General features: G+C 41.9%; 1 protein-coding gene across 1 annotated transcript in view; it reads right to left on the reverse strand.

The window, feature by feature from the left end:
- The window catches only part of GLS2 (glutaminase 2), a 132,519-nt gene that overhangs the window by 54,543 nt on the left and 57,637 nt on the right, over window positions 1–20,339 (reverse strand). The window contains exons 4-6 of the mRNA XM_077297610.1: window positions 18,520–18,649; window positions 7,637–7,716; window positions 5,014–5,177 (exon numbers count right to left, since the gene is read on the reverse strand). Coding sequence (XP_077153725.1) covers window positions 5,014–5,177; window positions 7,637–7,716; window positions 18,520–18,649 — 374 coding nt within the window. The remainder of the gene's footprint in view (window positions 1–5,013; window positions 5,178–7,636; window positions 7,717–18,519; window positions 18,650–20,339) is intronic.

Below are 20,339 nucleotides of genomic sequence, written 5' to 3' on the forward strand. Positions count from 1 at the left end.
CATTTCATGTTCTATTTATTATAATTATTTATTTTTAGAGCATCATTGATTCCATGGTGCCGTGATATTTTATATAAAATATAAATTATAATGAACAAGCTAAAAATGACAGGTGCAGAGCAGAGAAGGCCCTGCCCTTGTGGGCCTACAGACTGCAAGGTAATGGGGAAGGAGACAGTAGGTTAGGGGGTTGCAGCAGCTTTGGAGTCGGTGAAAGTTCGGAATGTGGTGGATAATCGGACATGTTGGGGCACAGAATCCCAGATGGGGATACTCAAAAGTCTTGAAGGTGATTGGGTGAGGAAGGTACAAGAGTGGAGAAGAAAAGTAGGTCTTGGGAGGAGTGGAGAGTACATGTGGGAAGATATTGGAAGATTAGTTTGGAGATATATGGAGGAGACAGAGAATGGAGAGACTTGTGGGTTAGTACTAGTAGTATATAGTAGTCAGTATATATATATATATATATATATATATATGTATATATATATACATATATACACACACACACAGTTGTGCTCAAAAGTTTACATACCCCAACAGAATTTTTGCTTTCTTTGCCTTTTTTCAGAGAGTATGAATGATCACACCAAAACCTTTTCTCCACTCATGGGTAGTGGTTGGGTGAAGCCATTTATTGTCAAACTACGGTGTTTTCTCTTTTTAAATCATAATGACAACCCAAAACATCCAAATGACCCTCAGAAAAAGTTCACACACCCTATTTCTTAATATCGTGTATTGCCCCTCTAACATCAATGTCAGCTTGAAGTCTTTTTTGTTAGTTGTGGATGAGGTTCTTTATTTTGTCAGATAGTAAAGCTGCCCACATTTCTTGTCAAAAAGCCTCCAGTTCCTGTAAATTCCTGGGCTGTCTAGCATGAACTGCGCGCTTGAGATCTGCTTGAGATAGAGTGGCTCAATGATATTGAGGTCAGGAGACTGAGATGGCCACTCCGGAACTTTCACTTTGTTCTGCTGTAGCCAACGACAGGTCGACTTGGCCTTGTGTTTTGGATTGTTGTCATGTTGGAACGTCCAAGTACGTACCATGCGCAGGTTCCGGGCTAATGAGTGCAAATTTGCCTCTAGTATTTGCTGATAACATGCTGCATTCATCTTTCCTTCAACTTTGATCAAGCTTCCTGTGCCTTTGTAGCTCACACATCCCCAAAACATCAGTGATCCACCTCCGTGCTTTACAGTAGGAATGGTGTTCCTTTCATCATAGACCTTGTTGACCTCTCTCCAAATGTAACGTTTATGGATGTGGCATAAAAGTTAAATTTTGGTCTCATAACTCCAAATTACCTTGTTCCAGTAGTTTTGAGGCTTGTCTCTGAGCTGTTTTGCGTATTGTAGGGGAGATACTTTGTGGCATTTGTGCAGTAATGGCCTTCTTCTAACGACTCGACCATGCAGCCCATTTTTATTCAAGTGCCTCCTTATTGTGCATCTTGAAACAGCCACACCGGTAGTTTTCAGAGAGTCCTGTATTTCAGCTCATCATGTTATTTGTGGGTTTTTCTTTGCATCCCAAAAAATGTTCCTGGCAGTTGTGAACAACATTTTTGTTGATCTACCTGACCGTGGTTTTGTTTTTAGAGAGCCCCTGATTTTCCATTTGTTAATCACAGTTTGAACACTGCTGGCTGGCATTATCAATTCCTTGGATATCTTTTTGTATCCCTTTCCTGTTTTATACAGTTCAACTACCTTTTCCCGTAGATCCGTTGACAATTCTTTTGCTTTCCCCATGACTCACAATCTAGAAATGTCAGTGGCTTGATGACAGATGCAAAAGTCTGTCTGGATCCCAGAAACTCACTCAGCTTTTATGCACACACACTGATTACTAGCAAACAGGTCATAGGTGAGGATGTTACCTTTAGTAGCCATTCAAACCCGTTTGTGTCAACTTCTGTGCATGTTATCAAGCCAAAATCACCAGGGTATATAAACGTTTGATCAGGGTCATTTGGATGTTTTGGGTTGTCATTATGACTTAAAAAGAGAAAACACAGTAGTTTGACAATACATGGCTTCATCAAATCACTAACCATGAGTGGAGAAAAGTTTTTGGTGTGATCATTTATACTCTCTGAAAAAAGGCCAAGAAAGCAAAAATTCTGTTGGGGTATGTAAACTTTTGAGCACAACTGTAGTGTATATATCACTACATGGTGTATGCTTGTTTCAGCCTGTAGTCAGTGATAAGAACTTTAGCTCCAAACTTCTATTATAGATCAGCAGACATATTATTTTTCAATACGGCCACGCTACAATGTTAGTAACTGGATTCCGAGGTCACACTTTGTCCTTTAACACGTGTCACGTGAAAGAGCCATATACCATAGATATCTGAACTTCCCACACTGAGCCGGTTTTGAGCAGCAGCTACATTTGGTCTCAGCTCCCTGCAGCTAGTCTAAGAAATTGTTGTAATTGATGTGTAGTATTGCATTACACAGTACAGCAGGATGTTCAGGGTTGGGTCTATTTATGGAACAATATATTTAAGGCTCCGTTCCCAGGATAATTATTCAGTGAGTTTTGATGTTGTAGGCCTTCTCCAGCATTTCTGCACCTATTAGGTTATGTGCCCACAATGAGCTTTTGGTGACTTTTTGACACTGCGTTTTTCGCGGTGTCAAAAATGTAGCATCTTAAAGTTCCTGCAAAGTGGATGGGATTTATAGAAATCTCAAGCCCTCTGTGCTTTTTTTTTACTCAGCGTAAATTTAACTGTGGTGCGTGTTGTTAGTGTGTTGCTGCAGTGGAAACGCATAAAAAAGCATGTAATCTGCACATGACTGTATCAATAAAGTTTTGTCAAAGCCAAATAGCGGGAGGTATCAAAAACAAGGAAGCTTTATTTACAAAAGCTTATTTATTTACTTTCCAAAAAGAAGGCAAAACGCGCAGTGATAAAAACTCATGTAAAAAACTCACTAAAAAAGCAAAGAAAAAAACACAAGTAACAATTCACATAATAGGTGCAGAAATGCTGCAGGAAAATGAAAAGATCATCAAAAGCTCCTCAAGGGAGCTTGGCATAAGGTAAATTAGGTTACTTTTACATTCGCTTTTATTGCGCTTTTGACGCTGCAGTTTTTGTATCTGTTTGTTGTGTCATGTTTTAAATAAAGCTGCTCTGTTTTTGATACTTCCCTCTAGAAAAAAAAGGATTCAGAAACTTTTTTTTTCTAGCAGCCGGTCAGTGAGAAAAGGACAACACTAGAAGGCAACACGGATGACATCTGTGTGGTATCATTTTTATTTCTCGGACGCATTGACTTCACTGAGGCTGAATTTTATTTGCAAAATTTACCAAAATTGGACATGTCTCTGCTGTTTTCATGGACCTTCACTTTTCCCCTGTGTGTCTATATGCTATTCATTAAAAAAAAGCTGATAGACTGTATGTGTCCATGATATCCGAAAGTGTGAACGGAGCCTTAAGATGTTTGGGATCAGCCATCTATACAGATGACAATGTCATTGAGTTAACATCAGAGCGTGTCTAAAGCAGACATTGCGGAATACTCCCTCTAATTACCCTATAATTACACATAGCTAATATTTCTTCTAAAATACTATTTGTGCAAGTAGACACGTCAATTAATCACTGCTGTAAGAACTGTTTTTACATGTTAGCACTTTTAATGTTTTAATGTTTTAGTACATTTTAACACTTTACATTCCTTGAATAATGAGCATATAAGGACTTTAAAAGGAGTCTGTTACCAGCAAAATTCCAGTTACAGTGAACCTGTCACCATTAAAATGCAGTCCGGTCTGCAGGCAGCATGTTATAGGGCGGGGCAGCGGAGCAGACTGATAGATAGAATTGTGAGCAAAGATGGTTTTAATCATTTAATCCTCTGCACTTTCTGGGATTTTCAGTCCAGTGGGCGGTCCTATAAGTGACTGACAGTCTTCTTTGTATAAGAGTGCATACAGACATAGCTGTCAGTCACTGATAAGACCACCCACTGGACTGAAAATCCCAGAAAGAACAGAGGATTAAATGATTAAACACAGGTTATATTGAATATTTTCTCACAAAATTGTATATCAGTCTGATCTCCTACTGCTCTATAACATTCTTCCTTGCAGAATCAATGGCGTTTTCATGATGACAGGCTCCCCTTAAACTGTATAAACATTTATATAGGGGAGATGGCCCATTTAAAAATCATATGAGCCATATACAGATTAATTTAATATTTGCTGAAAAATCTGCTTTTATTTATTATGCAAATTAAGGGACTTCGGTGCTCCCTTGGCGTGGCCTAAGCCTTGGTGCCCCGTTAAGACTTCCTATTTTCATATTAAAACCCTTGTCTTGCTGTCTGCTAATAGTTTGTGTGTCTGAACTTGCGCACCGACACTGGAGGAGCACAACTGTATACTCCAACTCTCAGTGGGGGCACGCACAGAATCAGCTTTGGGCGGGTTCTGATGCCTGGTTCCTGCTTACCTTTGGGAACAGCTCGAGTGGCTTCAGTGAGGAGTAGAATTGAAGTCGGCAGACAGCGTGTGCACATCACAATGCCGTCTCCTACTCTCAAAGTCCCTCTCTCACTACTCTTCATTGTGGAATTGTACAGAATTTTTTTTAATGAAAGTTTATAAACCCACATTTCCCACAATAAAGCAATAGCTTATGGCAAATGCCCTAAAATTGAAAATCACTTATGGTAAAATGAAAATAAAATCAAAATAAACAGATTGTCTAATTGAAGCTCCCCCACTCCAAGAAGACAATCAAAAGGTAGTTTTGCTTTTTTATCACGAGAAGACAAATGTGAGCTTTATTCATAAAGTATATATCAACAATAGTGACCCTACCAGAGATGCACCTTGGCCAGACCGAACAATTGTGGACCACTGGGTAATTTCAGAGCTGTATGCTCATACACCTAGTTATTAACATGTGTTTTCTATTTGTAAACTTCCCTACATACCGTCCAGACACATCATGAATTCCACGCAAAGTGGACCTCTTACCTTGTTGGTTAAGCGAAAGCTTGTTAAAACGAAGGCCACTGGGCTCTTTGCCAACATGCTGATGGACATAGCCCGTTCCCAGGTCATTCACAGCGATGGCATACTTTAATGGCTTCACACATGATTGCAGGCATAATGGCACCTCGGTATCTCCTACTGAATACCTTAAAGCAGAGAACATGGTCTAATTAAAAAAAAATGATATCGGCATAGAATATCTTGTATATATACTAATAAACACCATAGTCATGCATTCAGCATGCAACATTTTAAAAAATTGTTAAAGACCAAAATTATGCAAAATAAGCGTCCAAAACGCCAAGGTGTTGTTTTTGTGTATTTCATATTAACCTATAGGCTTTCATATGACATTTTGCAGCAATGTTTTTCTATTTGTATTTTTCAAGAGTAGAGAACGGAGTAGTCCCATTATAATCCATAGGCTGTTCATATGTCCATCTTTTTTTGTGGATCATGAGCCATGGACATTTTCGATACAAGTCATAGATCAAATTCACCCATACAAGTCTATGGGTCCATGAAAATCAGAGAGCACAAGATAGCATCAGTCTCCATGTACTGTCTGTGGTTAACATTGTAATGGATAGGAGAAGCTTTGGCATTCATTTATTTTTTCATTAGTTAGAATCACATTGACCAAACACTGATGAAACTTGGATCCAAAAAACGAATGAAGAGCGGTCTGTGTTTTCATATAACATAAAAATCATAATTGTCTGAATGTGCCGGAAAAGCATTCTTCCATCTCTAAAATCGACTAGGTACCACCAGGAGCGGACACAGACAGAAGAGGACCCTGTCCAAGACCAATATATGGGCACTTGCTTCCAGCCCCATAGCTCTTGGGCCTCAGGTTGCACCGATGGCATGTCCGCTCCTGGCTACCACGATGCCTATACAGTCTCCACATTAAAAGAGATCTCGCTTTTTTTCTTTAATTGATAAAATTACCTAATAATTCATTCGTATGTAACTACTGGAAAAGGATTTAAACACAGGAGAAGATACATGAATGTAGATGTTCTCATGGACCAAATTATTGTACAGCACATAAGCGTAATGAATGAGCGTAGTAAAAAGTGTTCAAAAGCTTAAATGAAAAAAATAAAAAAGAGAAACCCTTTCATTATTTCTTTCTAACTACTGGCCCCATCCATGGCTCAAAAATGAATTCCAAAGTCTTTATTTCCACCTATTATGCAATATCCAGAGGACGCAGTATTTGTTGGAGGCCAGACAAAAAAAAATCAGTAGATACTAGTTTCTGCCATAAATCGGATGAGACTCCCCATTCAATTCTATGGATGCGTAAAAAGAATCGGATGCCACAGTATAGTATCTGATTTTTTACGGATGCACTGCAATTCTTGAACGTAGTTATCTGTAGTAAAGAAACTTGTACATTTTTAATAACTGCTGCTATATAAACATGGATCACCTACAGATGGCAAAGGAAGAAAATGTTTAGACGCTCATGTGAACCTATCTTTATGCATTTACACACAAATAGAAGGGCCAATTGCCGCTTCAGTTTTTAAATTGCTTTTAAAATAATTGCTGGATTTTCTCGGGGAATTATTCTTTAAACTTCAAAACCACCGTGTCGTTTACAATCAGCCAAGTGGTATTTGCAGAATAACCAAATGTTCCCCCCATAAAATCAAGTGATTGCTTGTTAAACAAAAATCAAATCCACATTTTTTGACCACATCACCGCTGCACCAAGAATGTGACCCGGCCACTTCATTTGTTCTTACCCTCAGGGTAGAGCAATTCATTCACTGCTGCTCAGTTACCAACAAGAGGCCAAAGCTGCAGAGTCAAAAACGTGATAAAACACATGCAAAAAACTCACTCAAAAATGCATTAAAAAAGCACAAGTAACGTAATTTACTTAATAGGTGCAGAAAATCTGCACCACCAAAAGCTCATTGTGGGAACGTAACCTTAAAGGGAACCTGTCACCATGAATATGCAGTCCAATCTGCAGGCCCCATGTTATAGAGCGGGGAGAGCTGAGCAGATTGATTTATGATTTTGTGAGAAAAGATTCAGGATAACCATTATTTTAATCATTCAATCCTTTGCTCTTTTTGTGGTCTTCGGTCCGGTGGGCGGTCCGGTCAGTGACTGACAGCTTTCTTTGTATAAGTGTGGCTAGAGAGACAGCTGTCAGTCGCTGACCGAAGAGCCCAAAAGAGCAAAGGTGTGAATGATTAAAATAAAGGTTATCCTGAATCTTTTCTCACAAAATCATATATCAATCTACTCAGCTCTCCCCACTCTATAACATGCTGCCTGCAAATTGGACTGCATTTTCATGGTGACATGTTCTGCATTTGCATGAAGCAGCTTCCCGGGTCTAGTCCTTTTAGTATGCTGCACAGTCAAAAACAAAAATACCATGTGGTAAAACGCATTTTAGGAGAAATTACTACAGCTTTACAATGTGGATTTTAGGACTTGTGGTAAAATACTGTACATTCTTTAATTGTGTTCCACCTGCACAAATCACATAGACAAAATGCCGGTCTTATACCATCCAACACTTCTCTGTAGGATACTAATAATGATAACAGTTCACCTCCAATTTTGTTCTTACCTCTGTCCATCCACTGTACAGAGAGATACACCCCATAGGTCAGGGCTCACTTTAGCGAGTTGTGGGATATAGTTGGCCACCTAAAAATTGTTAGAAATAAAAAAAGTTGATAAATTTCTCAGTAGTGGTGCTAACTGCGTTGTTCAGGAGCCTCCATAATGGAAGCATGGCTACTAGTGATAATAAATAATAATAATAATAATAATTTTTATTTATATAGTGCCAACATATTCCGCAGCACTTTACAATTAAGCCGGGACATGTACAAACAATAAATTCAATACAGGTTAAGACAATTTAAACCGTGACATTAGGAGTGAGGTCCCTGCTCGCAAGCTTACAATCTACAAGGAAATGGGGGGACACAATAGGTGAAAAGTGCTTGTTATTTCAGGTCTGGCAATTATAATACATAGGGACTTTCATACAAAGCTGCATGATCCGGTCATCAGCCCGTGTGTTTAAGTGCAATAGTCAAGTATCAAGTGCAATTATCGTGTGCATGGAGGGTGTGGAGACAGATGAATAGTAGGGTGCAGATTCAGAGTAATATTTGGAAGGAGGGAACAGGGCAAAGTTAGTTTACTGAGTAGTTGGTGTGGTAGGCTTGCTTGAATAGATGGGTTTTTAAAGCTCGCTTGAATAGGTCGGGGCTAGGTATCAGTCTGATCGTCTGGGAAAGTGCATTCCAGAGAGCTGGTGCAGCACGAGAGGTCTTGGAGACGGAGGTGTGAGGTTCGGATTATGGGGGATGCTAGTCTTAGGTCGTTTGTAGAACGGAGGGCACGTGTAGGGCGATAGACAGAGATGAGAGAGGAGATATAAGGCGGTGCAGAACTGTGGAGAGCTTTGTGGGTGAGAGAGATGAGTTTATACTGGACCCTGTAGCGAATGGGTAGCCAGTGTAATGACTGGCACAAGATGGAGGCATCGGTGAAGCGGCTGGACAGATATATGACTCTGGCTGCAGCATTCAAGATGGATTGGAGAGGAGAGAGTTTGGTAAGAGGGAGACCGATTAGAAGAGAATTGCAGTAGTCCAGACGAGAATGAATAAGAGCGACAGTAAGAGTCTTAGCAGTTTCAATGGTGAGAAAAGGTCGGATTCTGGAGATGTTTTTAAGATGCAGGTGACAAGAGCGAGTGAGTGATCGGATGTAAGGAGTAAAGGAAAGTTCGGAGTCGAATATGACCCCAAGACAGCGTGCATGCTGCTTGGGAGTTATGGTTGAACCCTCCAGGGTAAGTGATGAGTTAGTGTACTCGTTGATCGAGTTTTCCCGAGCACGCTTGGGTGACCTCCGAGTATTTATGATTGCTCGGAGATTTAGTTTTCATCGCGGCAGCTGAATGATTTACAGCTACTAGCCAGCTTGATTACATGTGGGGGTTGCCTGGTTGCTAGGGAATCCCCACATGTAATCAAGCAGGCTAGTAAGCTGTAAATCATTCAGCTGCCGCGATGAAAACTACCATATTTTTTGGACTATAAGACGCATCGGACCATAAGACGCACCCCAAATTTGGGGTGAAAATTGCAGAAAAAAAAGATTTTTTATAAGATGGGGGTCCATCTTATTGTCCGAATTTACAGTATCTTACTTGAGGGCTGGCGGTGGCAGAGCAGGGTCACAGGAGGCATTGTGTCAGCAGAGGTGCAGAGATGCAATGGGCGATATGGCATGCACCTGAGCAGGGTCCCTTCCTGTTTAGGTGGGCGACGCCACGGCCTGTTGTCCATGTGGGGGTTGCAGCAGAGCTGTGGTGGCGGAAGAGGTGCAGGGATGATGAGGCGCAGTGAGCGGTATGGTGTGAACAGGGTCCCTTCCAAAGGTGAGGTGACGCAGCGGCCCGGTATCCAAGGTAAGCAGCAGAGCCGGGTGAATCATGGCTTTATCGGTGGTGGTGGCCATCTTCCTGAGGCCGCGCGTGCGCAGATGAAGTGCTCTGCTTCCCGGGGCTTCAGGAAAATGGCCGCGGGAGGCCGCGCGTGCGCAGATGGAGATCGTGGCGGCCATTTTCCTGAAGCCGAGTTTGCAGATTTAGATCGCGCTAATCTACTAAAGTTTTTTAATCTTTTCTGTCCTTTTGTTGTGTTGTTGAAAAAAAATCTCCCCACCGTAATGATGCAAACACATGTAAAATGAAAATTTGTATACGGTAAAAGACAAATAATCAGGTGAATTTAATGCTGTGCCCGGTATTGTACCTAATTTTCCCTTTACTGAAGAATTTCCTTTCTGCCCGGAAAGAGATGGTGAGGCAATGTGTATAAAAATGGTAGTAGAGGGTCCGCCACCCTCATACAAATAATGTTCCAGCATTACATACATGGACCCCATTGTTATGTACTGGCCTGTTATATCCTTTAGTAGGTGAGTGGAAATACCATATCATTACGTGATCCTTTACTGTATATACTGTATACCAGGCTGATGCTGTGTCATGTCATTTTATGCTATACTGTAATATGCTGCGTATCACCAGCAATGTAGTGATGCTCGATGGTTATACAGTGGGTACAGAAAGTATTCAGACCCCTCTAAATTTTTCACTCTGTTTCATTGCAGCCATTTGGTAAATTTAAAAAAGTTAATTTTTTTCTCATTAATGTACACTCTGCACCCCATCTTGACTGAAAAAGAAAACAGAAAAGTAGAAAAACTGAAATATCACATGGTCATAAGTATTCAGACCCTTTGCTCAGACAATGATATTTAAGTGATTTATCTGGACTTTGCAAAGGCATTTCATACTGTAGCACATAACAGCCTTAAGGTACCTTCACACTGAACAACTTAACAACGATAACGATAGCGATCCGTGACGTTGCAGTGTCCTGGATAGCGATATCGTTGAGTTTGACACGCAGCAGCGATCTGGATCCCGCTGTGATATCGCTGGTCGGAGCTAGAAGGCCAGAACTTTATTTGGTCGTCAGATCGGCGTGTATCGTTGTGTTTGACAGCAAAAGCAACGATGCCAGCAATGTTTTACAATGGTAACCAGGGTAAATATCGGGTTACTAAGCGCAGGGCCGCGCTTAGTAACCCGATATTTACCCTGGTTACCATTGTAAAAGTAAAAAAAAAAACAGTACATACTCACCCTCTGATGTCTGTCACGTCCCCTGGCGTCCGCGCAGAACTTCCTGCCCTGAATGTGTCAGTGCCGGCCGTAAAGCAAAGCACAGCGGTGACGTCACCGCTCTGCTTTAGAGCCGGCGCTTACACAGTGCAGGGAAGCGGACGCCGGGGGACGCGACACACACCGGAATGTAAGTATGTAGTGTTTGGGTTTTTTTACATTTACAATGGTAACCAGGGTAAACATCGGGTTACTAAGTGCGGCCCTGCGCTTAGTAACCCAATGTTTACCCTGGTTACCCGGGGACTTCGGCATCGTTGGTCGCTGGAGCTGTCTGTATGACAGCTCTCCAGCGACCACACAACGACGAAATAGCGACGCTGCAGCGATCGGCATCGTTGTCTATATCGCTGCAGCGTCGCTTAATGTGACGGTACCTTTATACTGAAACTCCAAACGCAGAGACTGGGGGAAACTATATGCAGATGGGTAAGGACTTGGCTAAATGACAGGAAACAAAGAGTTGTCATAAATGGTATGTTCCCTAAATGGGATAAAGTCAGCAGTGGGGATGGCAGGGATCTGTATTGGGAGCAGTGGGGACCGCAGGGATCTGTATTGAGAGCAGTGGGGACCGCAGGGATCTGTGCTAGGACTGATTCTTTTTAACTTCTTTATTAATGACCTAGTGCAGTGATGATGAACCTTTTAAGACCGAGTATCGAAACGGCAGCCCAAAACCCACTTATTTATCAAAAAGTGCCAATACGGCAATTTAACATCACATCACAGAAAGTCTGCAAAATATTCCCCCTTACACACACACACACACACACACACACACACACGCGCGCGCACACACACACTAACCTTCTGCAAAATATACATACACACACAGCCCATCTGCAGACTATTATATATACATTATGGTGGAAAATAAGTATTTGGTCACCTAAAAACATGCAAGATTTCTGGCTCTCACCTTGTGAAGACTTACAGAAAATGTTTGACCTCTGCCATTGCCAACAAAGGATATACACACACACACACACACACACACACACACACACACACACACACACACTGTCCCTTCAATATATGTATACATATACACACACACACACACACACACACACACACTGCTTCTCGGCAAAATATATACAAACTCTCACAGATACACACACACTCCCTCTGGATAAAGCAGCCCCCCATCCCCACACACTGCCTCTCTCAAAACTGTGTCCTGTTTCATAAGTAATACATTTAATGTCCAGCTTCTGCCTTCCGATGTCTCTGCTCCTCTTCGGCCCGGAAGCAATGTGATGAGATCAGTAGCATGATGAGCCATCACACTGCTGCATGTTGCACCTGGGGCTGACAGCAGCTGCTCTGCCCCGTCCCGGCACATTGCTGTTCAAATGTATTTGCATCTATTAGACGCTAATACATTAAACATCGGAAGGTAATAGCGTGCGTTCGGCGGGCGCATCAAAAGGCCGCACGGGCACGCATCCGCATACAATGCATGACACGCATGTCCCTGCATACACAATGTTAAAGACAGGTACGCAAGACAGATGCGGATGTATACGGATCTGAAGGTAAGAAGTAGGCAGCCCTATGCTGAGTACACAAACGCTAGTGTGAACCTAGCCTTACTCAGTACACATAACATTGTGGGTTATAGTTAAACTAGTGACGAAATGTACAATTGGTGGTGAAAGGTTGAACTTGATTGACCTAGGTCTTTTTCAACCTATATTACTATGTAACTAATAACTATGTCAATGTCTGTACTAGTCCCTACAATGTATTGCCCAAGTCTAGATTATAGATATGTTAGATCAGGACCAAATCCATAAAAACAAACAACCTCTTAAGTTATGAGAATTGCATATTATTTTTGTTCATGTTCTAATCAAGGAAAGCATGTAATCTTATCAGCTCATATCCTTATTTGGCATCATATAATCCATAAGTAAATGTTTTCTCTTATTAATTGTAAGAGACAGCAATAAAGTCTTACACACAAGTGATCGCGAGCATTTCTTTGATTCTACACAGGGAAAATCCAGCAATAATGCATGCCAAATTACAAAGCATTCTGGATTAATGGAACATCATAGAAATATATTTCTGTTCAGTGGCATGTAAAAGTTTGGGCACCCCTGGTCAAAATTACTGTTATTGTGAACAGTTAAAGGGGGTTTCCCACAAACAAAGTTAATTTTAATCAACATTTTAATCAATAGATCTTTGACTACTAATAATAATTTCCACAATTGGTTGTGTATAAATAAAATGTTCCTGTGCTGAGATAATCTTATAAATGTGCGCCTGCTGTGTACTGTGTAATGGCCGTGTCTGACCGTACAGGAACATGGTCTGATCATACCACAGCTCCTGGGCAGGGTGGGATGCAAAAAGAACCAATGGCTGCTGTTTTTTGTTTATATACTGTATATATATATATATATATATATATATATATATATATATATATATATATATATATATATATATATATATATATATATACACATACATACATACATAGGTGCTTCTCACAAAATTAGAATATCATCAAACGTTAATTTATTTCAGTTCTTCAATACAAAAAGTGAAACTTACATATTATATAGAGTCATTACAAACAGAGTGATCTATTTCAAGTGTTTATTTCTGTTAATGTTGATGATTATGGCTTACAGCCAATGAAAACCCAAAAGTCAATATCTCAGTAAATTAGAATACTTTATAACACCAGCTTGAAAAATGGTTTTAAAATCCAAAATGTTGGCCCACTGAAATGAATGTTCAGTAAATGCACTCAATACTTGGTCAGGGCTCCTTTTGCATCAATGCGGTGTGGCATGGTGGCTATCAGCCTGTGGCACTGCTGAGGTGTTATGGAAGCCCAGGTTGCTTTGATAGCAGCCTTCAGCTCGTCTGCATTGTTGGGTCTCATCTTCCTCTTGGCAATACCCCATCTATGGGGTTAAGATCAGGTGAGTTTGTTGGCCAATCAAGCACAGCGATAGTGTTGTTTTTAAACCAGGTATCGGTACTTTTGTCAGTGTGGACAGGTGCCAAGTTCTGCTGGAGAATGAAATTTCCATCTCCAAAAAGCTCGTCAGCAGAGGGAAGCATGAAGTGCTATAAAAATTTCCTGGTAGATGGCTGCGCTGACTTTGATCTTGATAAAACATAGTGGACCTACACCAGCAGATGACATGGCTCCCCAAACCGTGAGAGATTGTGGAAACTTCACACCTCATGCAGCTTGGATTGTGGCCTCTCCATTCTTCCTCCAGACTCTGGGACATTGATTTCCAAATGAAATGCAGAACTTACTTTCATCTGAAAACAACACCTTGGACCACTGAGCAACAGTCCAGTTCTTTTTCTCCTTGGCCCAGGTAAGACAGAAGCATTGTCTATTGGTCATGAGTGGCTTGACACAAGGAATGAGACACTTGTAGCCCATGTCCAGGATACCACGTCTGTGTGTGGTGGCTCTTGAAGCAATGACTCCAGCAGCAGTCCACTCTTTGTGAATCTCCCCAAAATTTTTGAACTGCTTTTTCTTAACAATCCTTTCAAGGATGTGGTTATCTTATTTGCTTGTGCTCCTTTTTCTACCACACTTTTTCCTTCCACTCAACCTTCCATTAATATGCTTGGATACAGCACTCTGAACAGCCAGCTTCTTTAGCAATGACCTTTTGTGGCTTACTCTCCTTGTGAAGTGTCAGTGACTGCCTTCTGGACATCTGTCAAGTCAGCAATCTTCCCCATGATTGTGGAGCCTACTGACACAGACTAAGGGACCTTTTTAAATGCTTAGGAAGCCTTTGCAGGTGTTTTTGTTAATTATTTTAATTTACTGAGATAATGAGTTTTGGGTTTTCATTGGCTGTAAGCCATAATCGTGAACATAAACCGAAATAAACACTTGAAATAGATCACTCTGTTTGTAATGAATTTTTGAATTAAATTAACTTTTTGATGATATTCTAATTTTGTGAGGTGTGTATATATATATATATATATATATATATATATATATATATATATATATATATATATATATATATATATATACTAGACTGTGGCCCGATTCTAACGCATCGGGTATTCTAGAATATGCATCATGTCCCCGTAGTATATGGACAATGATGATTCCAGAATTCGCGGCAGACTGTGCCCGTCGCTGATTGGTCGAGGCAACCTTTATGACATCATCATCGCCATGGCAACCATTATGACATCTATGTCGATACTGTGCCCGTCGCTGATTGGTCGAGGCCTGGCGGCCTCGACCAATCAGAGACGCGGGATTTCCAGGACAGACAGACAGACAGACAGACAGACGGAAAAACCCTTAGACAATTATATATATAGACTAGATTGTGGCCCGATTCTAACGCATCGGGTATTCTAGAATATGCATGTCCCGTAGTATATGGACAATGATGATTCCGACTGTGCCCGTCGCTGATTGGTCGAGGCAACCTTTATGACATCATCGTCGCCATGCTGTGCCCGTCGCTGATTGGTCGAGGCCTGGCGGCCTCGACCAATCAGAGACGCGGGATTTCCAGGACAGACAGACAGACAGACAGACGGAAAAACCCTTAGACAATTATATATATAGATAGATATATATATAAATATATAATTTTTTTCCTCCCTAAAATACAAAGGAAATGGGAACCTGTCACCGGTTTTGGCCGATATGTGGTACGGCCATCACCTTTCAGGGCTGATATACAGCATTTTATAATGCTGTATATCTACCCCCAACCCAACCTGTAAGAGAAGAAAAATAGGGGTGTCGCTCTTCTTGGTCCGGCGCCTCCCATCTTCTTGCGATGCCATTCTCCTTCTTGCTTAATGTCGATAACGCATCCTTGCATCATCCACACAGTCTCCTGCACTCCTACACAGGCACCACGCTCCTGCGCAGGCGTACTTCTCTGCCCTATTGAGGGCAGGGCAAAGTACTACAGTGTGCAAGTGCTGGGAAAGGTCAAAGAGCCTCGGCACCTGTGCACTGCAGTAGTTTGCACTGCCCTAAACAGGGCAGAGAAGTACGCCTGCACAGGAGCGTGGTGCCTAGGACACTGTGTGAATGACGCAGGGACGTGTAATCCACACGAAGCAAGAAGGAGGGCTGCGATTGTAAGAAGATGGGAGGCGCCGGAACAAGATGAGCGACGGTCCTCAGACTGGACCGCCCCCCAGGTTGGTATAATAAAACTTATATTCCTTCTCTTACAGGTCGGGTTGGGGGCAGATATACAGCTTTATAGAATGCTGTATATCAGCCTTGAAAGGTGATGGCCGTAACTTATATCGGCCAAAACTGGTGACAGGTTCCGTTAACTTTAGGCCTTTTAGAAATCACTTGCTTAACTGTTTACAATAACAGAAATTTTGATCAGGGGTGTCCAAACTTTTACACTGTACATGTGAAGAGAACCACCGGGATGGCAACACACAATGGTAACACAATTGATGCAATCACTGTTTTTCTTTTTAATCAATATGCAGCGCCCCAGAGTCCTGGTCGTTGCAGTACTGTGGCTCCGCCACTATGGGGAGCTATAGTACGTCCGATGGCACTGAAGGAGTTCATCTGACCAGGTATCACAGACACCAATACATTTCACAGCCGGGCCTCCGGGGGGAGCTAAGGGTTCTATTCACTAGGCCACTCCCCACCATAGTGGGTAAACTGGGGGTCAGGCAGGAAGTTAGATCAGAAAGCTGACTGGGTTGGAACCAGGCAACACCTTGTGGCAGAGGGTGTTGTGGGGGAAGATACAGTAGGGTCTCTGTCAGGGGTGGGATCCTGACAGAGGCTTGGCAACTTGAACGAACGTAACGGGACCGTGCCTGCTCAGGATAGCGTCGGTGCCCAAGGAGGGATCAGAAGCGAGATAGATTGTGCTGAGTGAGAAACGAGATCATAGCAATAGGAGAATACCAGTAGGAGTCGTGCTGTAAGACCGAAGCAACATCCTACTGAGGCGCACAACCGGTGGCCGGAACGCCGAGGGAGTATTATAATATCCAGCTTCAAGCAATACTCTAAACAGCGGCAGGACAGTCAGTCTAAGGCGGGCTGTCTAACTTAAATCACCTATGCAGTCTTGGGGGGCAACTTGTGGAGAGGGGCGACTCTAGGGTCCCGGAAGAGCTCCGAGCCTACCCGTCAAACGGGTGCCGTCCCAACCAGAACATCAGGGAGGGACGGAGGATTAGCAGAAGATCATCTAATCGAGTTGTGAGGGAACTTAAGAAACAGACACAACAGTTGTGGGGTACTTTCCGTAAGCACAGCAGGGAAGGACCGCAACACATAGCGCAAGTAGGAAGGCACAGATTTCCACCTGTGAGGAGAACTCTGGAGGTGCCATTGGACCGGCCGGACTTGCGCAGCTTGGTGAACCGTATTCCTGACTGAGGACCCAGAGATCTTCAGTAAAGAGGTAAAGAGACTGCAACCTGGTGTCCTCGTTATTTACTGCGTCCTGCACCCCACAACTGCACCGTTACCGTCACCACCATCTACATCTACCTACCCATTCACTGTGCGCCCCACGGCAGGGTCACGGACCGGGGCCTAGCCACCGTGACAACCCCAGAGCAGAGACTCAGAGGCCCGGCACCGGGTACCCCCTCGGCCCTGCGGTTGTGGGGGCGCTACAAATACATTGTTATAGTGCAGTTATTCTGGCTTATAATCGGCAATGAATGTTTCTAGGAATGCTCACTTCCAGATTATCTGTTTATCTAAAATGGATGCCGATCACCTGACAAACAAACAAAACGTCTGTTTATTGGGTGAAATAAATTTTAAGCTTGCATACAAATCATTGTTCTCAACAGCTGTTTCTTCTTTGTAAACAGGTAATGTGCTGCCGAGAACAGACCGATCATATTATAATAAGTGTGGTCGGTCTGTCTAATCAAACTGCTAAATAACCTCTGATTGGCATTCATGTATGACAATCAGCTGTCAGCCAGTGTAAAGTTAGTTATTACTTGTCAATCCCCTGATTCTGGATTGTGGATGCTGGATTAAAGGAATTTTACCTACTGAAATTGTTTAATGGAAACGTATAATTTATCGGGAACCTGTCATGTCAAAAACCACTAATACACCTACAGATATGGGGTTAAACTAAAAGTTAATAGCATTCTAAAGCTGTGCGGCCACTGCACTGAAAGTCTGGCTAGCAGGATGGTAGTGAACTTCATTCTTCCCGACATCCTCTGGCTTTCAGTCATAGAGGCACAGCCGGCACGGCTTCAGTTGTCGCTCATTCAATAGTGTGAACGGCGGCTGAGACCACACAACTGATTGAAAGCTAGCTCAGCAATGATGCACTGCAGAACTGGCTGTCAGTCAGTGCCGGGTCATGGGTACAGCCGCGGCTCACTATGTACTGAGCAGTGACTGAAACCGCGCCTTTTTGACTGAAAGCCGGAGGCTGCCGGGAGGAATAAAGTTAATTTCCCTGTAACATTACATCATATATTTATCACGTCATGTAGAATAGTAGTTGTATTTGCACTGCAGTATTCAATGTCAATCATTCTTTATTTTAAATATTTTTTCTAAATTATTTGTTTGAAGCTAAAGGTAATTAAAACACAGTAAGTAAACGACTGTAAGACTATAATTCTATTAACACTAATTTTATCTTTTTTTCTATTACATATTTTAGATTTGCCACTGTAAAACATCATACTTCATACTTTTTAAAAATATAAGATATGCTCACCTCCCCTTCCTTTATACTGTGGGCGCTCTCATACAGCCGGTTTATGTTTAATGAGAACTGCTCAAAATCTGGAATCACACACTTCTTGCACACAACTTGAGTCAGCAGAACAATGTTACTCTGAACACACCTGTAGGAAAAATAATCTAGAATTATGAATATATAAGGCTAGGTTCACATTAAAACAGTTGTATCTTCTGGAGTGCAAGATTTGAAATCTCTCCTGGTTTTTCCTCAGAGGCTTCTTTGAGGGAGTGCTCTTTCACACCCTCCTTCCCAATTCCTGCCAAACGGCAGCTGATCTAACAGTCTCGTATGCTTCCAAGCTGTGATTGGCAGCATTAGGGAGGGAGGGGTGAAAATGCACCACCACCACCCTCCCCCCTCCACATCCCCCCCCCCCCCGAGAAGATTCTGAAGCAACACCCAGTTGAACTGCAAGAAGAGATTTCACATATTGCACTCCAGAAGAAACAATTGTGAATATCTCTGCAATGTAGTGATGCAGCGCAAACTGGAAAAGGGCTGCAGAATCGAGAGAGCACAGGGATTTTGACAAGGATTTTAATTCAATTTTGTTTAGCAAGTAACTTATCGTAAAGAATAACTCAGTTTGAATTTATTTAATAATTTACTAGTACACATGAAAATAAACAATTTTGTAAGATATTTTACTAGAGAAATGTGCTTCTTTTTCATTCTGGATTGATATTTCACTCTCATTTCATCAGTAAAATCTGTATTCAGTGAAGACAGATTTTCTCATTACTGAGATAGGAGATGACTTTTACAATTTTATGGAGAAGAGAGGGCCTGGGCATTGTTTACTTTCACACTTTGGTTGGCCATTGTTTACTGTCACACATTGGCCGGGCATTGTTTACTATCACACATTGGCCAGGCATTGTTTACTGTCACATATTGGCCAGGCATTGTTTTCTGTCACACATTGGACAGGCATTGTTTACTTTCACCCATTGCTCGGGCATTGTTTACTTTCACACTTTGGTTGGCCATTGTTTAGTGTCACACATTGGCCGGGCATTGTTTACTATCACACATTGGCCAGGCATTGTTTACTATCACACATTGGCTGGGCATCATTTACTGTCACACATTGGCCAGACATTGTTTATTGTCACACATTGGCCGGGCATTGTTTGCTATCACACATTGGCCAGGCATTGTTTACTGTCACACATTGGCCAGGCATTGTTTACTGTCACACATTGGACAGGCATTGTTTACTGTCACACATTGGCCGGGCATTGTTTACTGTCACACTTTGGTAGGGCATTGTTTACTATCACACATTGGCCAGGCATTGTTTACTGCCACATATGTTTCAGGCATTGAGTGGAAAGGCAATATTTACACATATCACTAATTGAATTTCACCATACTAATCCTAACTGCCAGACTCCTGTGAGGACGCCAAGATACTAGTTTAAACTTGGAAAAATCTGAAAAGTAAATGGGTTTCAGATCCTGGTGTACCTATTTTTTTCCCCTAAAAACTCTGCAAAAACTGCTGGCAACATTTTTTTCTACGTTTTTTGCTGCTTTTTTTGCACTTACTCATTGCTTTCTGTAAAAGTGCTGAAAGAATTGACATGCTGCAGTTTTCAAAAAGCAGCAGTTTTCCAATTCAGTCAGGAAAAACAAACAAACGTGTGCATTAGAATTCTGAAATCTCATAGTTTTTGCTGGCACTGTAAAAAGCAACTTTTAATCTGTATTAAAAATGCAACGTGTGAACATATTCCTAGTGTATGCTATTTTCTGCACAGTTTTGTCACAAAACCTGAAGAATTTCTTAG

This window comes from Ranitomeya variabilis, chromosome 3 (assembly GCF_051348905.1).
Source record: "Ranitomeya variabilis isolate aRanVar5 chromosome 3, aRanVar5.hap1, whole genome shotgun sequence".
Taxonomy (NCBI): Eukaryota; Metazoa; Chordata; class Amphibia; order Anura; family Dendrobatidae; genus Ranitomeya; species Ranitomeya variabilis.